Here is a 9528-nt window from a genome sequence, read left to right as displayed (position 1 = left end):
AATAATCAAAGGGCAGCAATAATAAATCACCAAAAGCACAAATAAAGGCACCAAGATTTTTAACGTGGAAAACCCCTTAAATCAAGGGTAAAAACCACGAGTCGTCCAGACCAAAGAAATAGCTTCACTATGATCAACAAGAGTACAAAAGAGTCTCAATCAATAGCACAAATTAGTGCCAACACTCAACCAAATAACAAAACAACAAAGCTTTCAAATAGAGAAGAACAAGAGGGGAAAACCTCTACAAATCACTGCTGCAGTGCGAAATTAATATCTCCCAACTCAGACCTCGTATCAAAGATCCGACCGGTCAGAATGAAGAGCAATGAGTTCCGAACCTGCTGTAAAAATTTCAGTCCGATCCAACGGTGAACGAATCTGCAGCGCCGAATTTACTGCGACAGCTCTATGAAAAACGTGAACAGAATTTTCCCTCTACCTCTCCCTCTATGTGTTAGGGCTTTCAGTGTATTCTAACTCTATTGTTCTGCCTCTCTCTTTTTTATAGCCTCCTCTCCACTAGGTTAAGTGAGACATGAGCTTCTCAAATTTTGGGCCTTTTCTCCACATAGGAAGGGAGCCCAATACCCAACAATATATATATAAACTTTAAAGAAGAAATAAACCCAAAGCGAATGTTTTTTAGATAATATGAGTGCTTTATTTTTATTGAGAAAAAAAATTAATACAATGAATAGAATTGTTAGAGTAAAATTAAAATAAGTGGGTTGATTCGATTTATTATGAATTTGAATAGGAGTACATTCAAAAATTGTAAATTTAGATATGGATTCAATCGAACATAATTCACTAATAACTTTAATTAACTAGGTTGAGCGAGCCAGGTTGGTTTATAAGTAATGAAGACAAATAAAAAATACATTGACATAGTTGAAAAAGTAAGATAAATAAAAATACAGAGGGTTAATAAATTTCAATTTTTATGTTCAAATTTCATTCTTTTAAATAAAGTCTAAAAATAATCGAGACATATAAAGTTATATAGGTCTCACGATTCTATTCCACCTGAGACCAAAGTCTCTATTGTCAGTGACAATTTTGAATTTTTGGGGAACACTGACGAGTTATAGGCCTCAGTTGAATGATAATCGAAACATAAAAGCTCTTATAGGCTTTGGTTGGATAGGGACACGAAGCAAAAAAATTCAAAAATATCACCGTATTCTTATAGGTTTCAGTTCCGCAATAATCAAAGCCTATAAAACGAGTTAAAAACGCGATTCTGAACTAGCGATTCTGAACTAGTGAAATGACATATTAAAATTATCTTTTAATGTATTACAAATTTGTTGATTATTTGAATTAACATGTTAATTATATTAGAAAGTCTGAGTTAGGTAACGAAATATTAATGGAGAATTTTTTTATAAGTTTGGATGTATTGAGTTATGAAAGAGTTGTTGTGTTAAATATTGCATGCCCCACAATCTGAATCATAAGCCATTTTCCATAATAAGGTTATGAAAATTCCAAGATTATATACTGTGTGTCTAAAGCAAGTATAAAATTGATCATATCTATTTTTTATCACTACGTAGTAGTCTTCATCTCCAAACTATTTTCTTATGAATGACTAGTTATAATACAATTTTATCGGTGAAAGCAAAAGTATTGAATGATGAAAATGCTGAAAATTAAACCTTCTCGATCCTGTGAATTGACTTTGGTCTGTGTGCCCATGATTGTGACCTATGACGAATAATTGGTGAAAAGAATCAGAAGAGATGTTGTCACAGCATTAGATATGTTCTTATCTTTGCATCTTCCTTCCGTTGACACCAGAAAAAATTAATTTTCATAAAATTCAGGATATGAATGTGAGTGAATTTGCATCTCCATAGAATAAATATAATTTATAAATATATAAAATATTCAAATTCCAACTGCATATTTACTTTTAAAAGATAATATACAAATTAATACAAAATCATATGTACAAAATAACTTAATTTATAATATTTACTTTTAAAAGATAATATACACATTAATACAAAATCATATGTACAAAATAACTTAATTTATAACATTTTTATTTTCTATTCCTAAAAGTATGTATAAAAGACTTCATCCAAACATTCCTAATCACTAAGGAGAGTATTATAATACAAGATTTATCCTGAAATTATATGTTTATCTTCCATAAAAAAAAAAAAACTTGTTGCATTAAAAGTTAGGAGAGAATTTTTATATATAAAAACAGATATTATTGATATCAGACAAGAATGAGATTTATTTAAATATAAAAAATATATAATTTGAATATATAAATGATAATGTATTATAACTAATGATTGTCCCTCATTACGTATAATTTTTATTAAAGCTGGTAATGTTAGTTATAACTTTTTTCAAATTTTTTTACAATTAAATTTTTTTATTAAGATAGACGTACATTCATACACATTTTATACTTAATATATCAGTAAAACAAATAAAACGAAAACAACAACAGCAAATTATAAATACTAAATACAAAATAAACACCTACAAATGAAAAGAGTTAATTTTATAGTGCGTAAGAGAACGTGTGAAAAAAAAAAGTACACAAAAACAAATCCAATGAAAACATTAATAAATTATAGTATGAATGAGATTCTAACAAACAACCATGATTTTAACTTTTAGATTAAAATATATTGTAGGATCAATGAAAATAAGTTCTACTTATTTATAAAAATATCATCACACTCTTTTTTTTTTTAATTATTATCTTCTCAATATAAATCTTATTATATAAAAAACTAATTGTGCACATGTTAATAGTCTTTGGTTAATAAGATAATTATAGCATGTGTAGAACTTAAACATTAGTGATGAGGTTTCACCGATACAATCAAGTTTTTTTATGTCTGATGGAGGTGTGACATTGTAGAGATGACGTTAATCAGTAATGCTTTGTTTTTTACAATTTATTTTTATTGAAATCATAAAAAATCAAATATATATATATATATATATATATATATATATAATTAATGAGAATTGTCTAAGTATATGAATATCTTAAATAAAGTTGTAAGTATGAAAAAAAAAAATAGGTGAAAAATATTAAGTAGATAAGAAAACATATCATAAATAATATATTTTTTAAAATTTTATACTCACGGCCATAAATCAGTTTGACATTTGCTCAGCGAGAGTGTTCGACCACCGAACAGACCTAACAAACAGATTTTTACTAATTTTTTGTCAAATCTCTTTTTGGCTGTCACCTTATATAAAATAAGTTTCGCCCAAGGAGTCTGCATAACACAGACAACAAATTCTGCAATTCAACTAATGTTAAGCACACTAAAACCAAATACAAGCTTTTAAGTCACAAACACTCTAAATTCACAATTGAAACCATCCGTTCTAGTACACACTAGTAATTTCAGAGTTTCATATTCAAATTCAACCAACGCAATGACATAAAACCCTAACTTTTCTAAAATTCACATAAAATCTTGTATTTAAATTCAAACATCTCATTTCGCATCTAACAACTTCTAATCATGCCTGCATAATTAGGTAATCTCCTAGGGAATCTGCATAACATAGACAAACAAAATCCTGCAAATCAGCTGGTGCCAAGCACACCAAAACCAAATTCAACCTTCCACCAAGTCACAAACACTCTAAATTTAAATAAATAATTGAAACCATTCATTCCATAAGTAATTTCACCGTTCCATATTCAAATTCAACTAAGAAAATGGCATAAAATCCTAACTTTTAAAAAAATTCACATAAATTATGCATTTGATTTGCTAACAGCTTCAAATCATTCCTAAAATTTGTCATACAATCACAATCCAACACATACAACCATCAATTAGAAAATCAAATAACGAGATAGCTAAAATTAACTTCCCTCGTATCAAATGGTGTTCTTAAACTCCCCAACACTTATCCAGATGAGAATGTGATTGAACTCATCCTCATGAGAGGGGCATATGAATAGGATTGGTCCACATGCAACCCACCCAAGCACAAAAAATGGAAAACCCAATTTGAATTATCAAAAATAAGGAAGAAAAAGAACTTACTCTATTTGTGGTTATGATAGATTAGAGTTGTAAAGTTTTCTCAGATAATTCTAACAAGCTTTTATCAAAGAACAAATGATATATGAGTGAGATATTCAAGAAAAAAATAAAGAAATAGAAAGATTACTGAAGGTGTATACTCAAATTTATGGACAAGGAATCATATTTATAGTTTAGCCAGATACATTTAAATAGTTTTAATATTATTGTAAAAAAAATATAATTTCAATCTTATAAAAAATCAGATTTGTATTAATTTATATATTATAAATTTTTCTTATCTAACAAAAAAAACTATAGATGGTATTTACTCACTCATTCAGAAATTCAATGGTGGAGTCTAGAGCAGCATCTAGTTGATACGAAGGTTCCTTGGAGCTGGACATGGACAATCAAAGACTCAGGAAAAATCAAATCTTTTATTTAGTTTATGGGTAAGATGCACTCCCGACACATATGCAGTTCTTCATCGTATAGACTCATTCCAATCCTAACATGTAAGAGATGCAGTACTAATACTGAAGATATTATTCACTGTCTTCGTGACTATCCTAGAATGAGTTCAATCTGGAAAAACCTGGGTTTTCTACCAGAAATTTTCTTTAGGAGCATGTGACTAGATAATGGATGAAAAGTAGTGGGATCCTCTGTGTGTATATTTTATAGTGGCTATGGAAGGCTCGCACAATCTTGTTTATTTCAAATAGAAGAATATACATGTCTTGTGACAAACTGACAAACCAAGTGGAGGTGTTTTTACCAAAAATGGATAAATGCATTTCTTACAATCTTATAACCGTCACCGTTGTTCTAGGGAACTTGCATGGAGGCAAAATTTCTAGTCCTTTATGTCATAAATGTGAATGCTTGCTCTTTTAGTATCCCAGGTCCCCTAGGCTTTGTTTTTAGAAATTGAAAGATTCAGTTCAACTTTTTACTAATAATAATAATATCAAATTAAATATTAAAACCACAAAAAAAAGTAATTAATTATATTTTGTTTTTCACAGAGCAGAGTGAGTCATGCTTTTGTAACGTAAGTTCTAAAAGTTTCAGCTACACGGGCAACAAAGCAAACGTTGGCGCTTCAATATTTTTAGCATAAAGAAAAAAAAAAAGTGAGTAATTAATATTTTTTGTGGCAGTTGCGTTTTGGGCATGAGTCTGGTAGGTGGTACGGAGCGCGGCGTTGTTTTTCACTTAACGTTTTTACTTTACAGGCCAGCTCTGTCCGTGCTGGGTTTGTCGTGTTGCCATGATTAATTAATGTTGTTTTTTAAGAATAAAATGAGAGATTGAACCAGTAAAGCTAATATGGATCGATAGATTCAATTGGTCAAACTCATAGTTATTATAATTCAAATGTTTAAAAAATAGAGGATTATGGTTAAGATTAAAAACACAGGTGATGACTGTGCACGTCTCTCTCCTTTGTCTATTTGTCACGTTCCCTCATGGATTGGGTGACTCTCTTTCTTTGTATTGTTTCCCATTCCCCTCAGAATTTGTGGCACACATACAGTTTTCCCTTCTCTTTCTGGTTAACTTTCTCTCTCTCCCTCTGCCCCCTGTTTTTATTCTCTTTCTCGTGAATTATTTCATGGGTTTTTTTTCTTAAAAAAATCTCCTCGAAAGGTTGCGGAAAAACTATTATTTAAAAAAAAATATTATTCCTCCCTCTTCCTCCCTTTTGGGTTGTGTTCGTGTCATAACAAAAGAGGAAGAACATAGGAGAGAAATCTAATCATAGCATAGCAAAAGAGGCATCCAGTGCAGCAAATTCAGACGATGAATGGGGTCACACACCTTGAACCAGATGACTCTGAGTTTGTTGAAGTTGATCCAACTGGCAGATATGGCAGAGTATACTCTCTTTCTCCCCATTTTCTCCTCTTCCTCCTATGCCTCACTTTCATGATGATTTTCCCTGTTTATTGCAGTACAATGAAATCCTCGGAAAAGGAGCTTCAAAGACAGTGTATGTTTACAAGCTCATCCTATTTCATTTACCATCATTTTTCTCAAAGATGGATTTTTTATTTTTTATTTTCACTTCAAGTTTATTGTATTTCTGGCCTAGTTCTGGTTTCCTTAGAAACTGAACTTCTTTATGCTTTTCGTTGAGTTTGTGGAGAAGGGCATCTGATAAATCTACTTTTTCTTTGTCTGTGGTTTTGCTTCTTAATTGATGCAGATATAGGGCATTTGATGAGTATCAAGGGATTGAAGTTGCTTGGAACCAGGTCAAGCTGTATGATTTTCTGCAAAGTCCTGAAGATCTTGAGAGGCTTTATTGTGAAATTCACCTCCTCAAAACATTGAAGCACAGGAACATTATGAAATTCTACACTTCTTGGGTTGATACTGCGAATAGGAATATCAACTTCGTGACTGAAATGTTCACCTCCGGTACACTCAGACAGTAAGTTCCTTAGTTGCCACTACTATCTCGGCAACTGCATTATTCCTGTTCATCATTCATCTCCGTGCATTCTAGATCTTGTACAGTGGGGTCGTTTCTTCTTCTTTCTTACTTTCGCTTGTTTTAATTGTGAAACAGGTATAGGCTAAAGCACAAGAGAGTTAACATCAGAGCAGTGAAGCATTGGTGTAGACAGATCTTGAGTGGACTTCTCTATCTTCATAGTCACGATCCGCCTGTGATCCATAGAGATCTAAAATGTGATAACATTTTTGTCAATGGAAACCAAGGGGAAGTGAAAATTGGGGATCTTGGTTTGGCAGCAATTCTCCGGAAATCTCATGCAGCTCATTGTGTAGGTATGTTTGTTTAATTTCAGCAATATCGTGTAGGTAGTTGTCAAGAAAAGCTGAGGCCAGCTCAAAATCCTATGACAATTTGTTCACCTTAGTTTATGTCTTTTGGAAATGATTTGGTAATAACAAGGATCAGTGATTCTAGTTGGGGCTTTATCTGTGTCTCTTCTGTTTTCACAGGGACGCCCGAGTTCATGGCCCCTGAAGTATATGAAGAGGCATATAATGAGCTAGTTGACATCTATTCCTTTGGGATGTGCATACTAGAGATGGTCACGTTCGAATATCCTTATAGTGAATGTACTCATCCGGCTCAAATATATAAGAAAGTTGTTTCTGTAAGTTTGTTCCCTTTCTTATGTCTTTTCCATAAGGGGATTTTCATTGGTGGTGAAATTTCATTGGCATTTTCTACGTCCAGGGGAAAAAGCCAGATGCTTTATATAGAGTGAAGGATCCGGAGGTGCGACAATTTGTTGAAAAATGCTTGGCCACAGTGTCTCTTAGGCTTTCTGCAAGGGAGCTTCTAGATGATCCATTTCTTCGAATTGATGATTATGAATATGATATGAGAGCTGTAGAAAATGCAGAATTGGATGAATTTGGTTCTCTCATCAGACAACCATTCTTTGATCTTCATCGAAGCTACAGTAACTTCAGTACTGAATACTCAAACGGCTTCGGGTATGAAGGAGACTGGTGTCCTCATCCGGCAGAGATTGAACCAAGTGGAATTGAACTTTTTGAGTACCATGATGATGAACCCTCTGAAGATGTTGACATAAGCATCAAGGGCAAGAGGAAAGATGATGGTGGCATCTTTTTGAGACTAAGAATTGCTGATAAAGAAGGTTGGCTAGCCCTTTTTCCTGTGTCTTATAAAACAATGTGATTTGAATATTTCACCATGGAATTTAAACCTGATAGTATGATTTGATTGTCGCAGGTCGCATCCGGAATATTTATTTCCCTTTTGACATAGAGACGGACACAGCAATAAGTGTGGCAACTGAAATGGTTGCAGAGCTCGACATTACGGACCAGGATGTTACCAGAATAGCTGATATGATTGATGGGGAAATTGCTTCCTTGGTACCTGAATGGAGACCAGGACCAGGAATTGACGAAACTCCCCGTTTTGCAAATCAAGGTTTTTGTCACAACTGTGTGTCTAATCATACTTCTAGCGGTTCTTTTCTGGATTTTCTCTCACACAATCCAGGTGACAAGAACCTGCAACTTGGGTGTTGTAGGCATGGATGTGCTTCAATGCATGGGCGGTTTGAGGAGATTACCTTCCAATCTGAAGAGTATGACAACCATGGTAGAGGGGATCTGAACATATCAAGCCAGTTAGACAGCTTGCAGTATCAGGAGTTATGGAATCAGCACGAAAGTCGTGAACTGAGTCCAGTAGAGTCTGATCAAAGCCATTCTGATGAACAATGCGAGCAATTAGATAAACCACTTCCAGCTAAAGATAAAGAACATGATGTTTGGGAAAACAAGGTTTCATTCAATGCTGCAAATTCTCTAAGAAATTTATCTGGAAGTCATGACTTCTCTACTATCCAATCTGCATATGGTGATCTAGGAGAAGACTACGAGAAAGAGATCCAAAAGGAACTCAGATGGCTAAGAGCCAAGTACCAAATGGAATTAAGGGATCATAAGGACAAACAGTTTGAGCAATCTTCACACAGTACTAACAAAGAGCAGAAAACAGAAAATGGCTTCTTGTCACCTTCTCTGACAGAAACATCATTAAAAGAAGGCAACAATGGGACTCAGATGAATCCTCTTACTAATAAGTGGCATTGTGGTTCCAGTAACCACCCTCATGTCCATGAAAGCAGCCCCAATTCGGACACCCAAAGGGCCCAAAATTGTGAGGCGACAGAATCCCCTGGCAAAGGTATGGTTACTGCAAAGAGTTTTTACAGTGGCTCGTTGCTTCCACACTCTCTGCACAGGACAGTTTCTCTACCAGTTGATGCTGTTGATATATAATTTTGTGAGGTACTCAATGGATTCTTTTGTAGATTATATATAATATAAATCCCCCCATATAGAGGCTATCCTATTTCTACATCGTTCCCCTTCCCACCTTTTTCATAGGAATCTGAATTTATCAACATGGAAATCAGTAACTACTAGCTAAAATCCTTTTCCCACCCCCACAAAAGGCATCAACATACACTCGAGTGTTTATTTATCTAGGAAAAAAAAAATCAGATTTTGGTTACAAATGTTAGTGATCCTGAATTTGATATTTGAGGCATGTAAAATATGAAAACTGTAGAGTCTGTAAATCTGTCCAAGTTTATTGTATCTCCCAGGTAATGAAATAAGTATTGATAGACCTTTTACCTGTTTGCTTTATTTTTTTTCCCTTTCCTGAATAGATATGCAATAATTGAGTGTAACAGCTAGGTCAAATTTACACTTAAACCATGCGTTAGCGGGACCCAAACAAAGCGTGTGGGATATTCATCCATTTGGCACGGCTCTAAGAGATTACACCAAAGAGCATAGTCAACATTGAAATGCCCTAAAACTCTTCCAACTCAGCTATTAATGGACAAAGCAACTAAATAGGTTACATCATTATGATGAATGGTGTTACAAAAGTTAGTGGTAATGAGAAGAAACTGAGTTAAGTATATTTATATGCATGAGGATGATAATTGAGTTGACA

At 33.6% G+C, this 9528-nt stretch overlaps 1 protein-coding gene across 2 annotated transcripts; it reads left to right on the top strand.

Moving 5' to 3' along the window:
- Positions 1 to 5461: 5461 nt before the first annotated feature.
- Positions 5462 to 9212, top strand: LOC114192070 (serine/threonine-protein kinase WNK1-like). Of its 2 annotated transcripts, XM_028081642.1 has the most exons (8): positions 5462 to 5915; positions 5993 to 6030; positions 6247 to 6474; positions 6613 to 6833; positions 7011 to 7168; positions 7252 to 7681; positions 7777 to 7980; positions 8084 to 8675. In XM_028081642.1, the coding sequence occupies exons 1-8, from the start codon at positions 5841 to 5843 to the stop codon at positions 8167 to 8169; spliced, it is 1440 nt and encodes a 479-aa protein (XP_027937443.1). In that variant the 5' UTR covers positions 5462 to 5840; the 3' UTR covers positions 8170 to 8675. The 2 variants fall into 2 exon arrangements, with proteins under 2 accessions (XP_027937443.1, XP_027937442.1); XM_028081641.1 differs by having other exon boundaries at positions 5463 to 5915; positions 7777 to 9212.
- The last annotated feature ends 316 nt before the right edge of the window (positions 9213 to 9528 follow it).

The sequence above is a fragment of the Vigna unguiculata genome, chromosome 7, assembly GCF_004118075.2.
Source record: "Vigna unguiculata cultivar IT97K-499-35 chromosome 7, ASM411807v1, whole genome shotgun sequence".
NCBI classification, from domain to species: Eukaryota; Viridiplantae; Streptophyta; class Magnoliopsida; order Fabales; family Fabaceae; genus Vigna; species Vigna unguiculata.
Note: the sequence above shows the minus strand (reverse complement) of the source record. Positions and strands in the feature narration are given on the sequence as shown.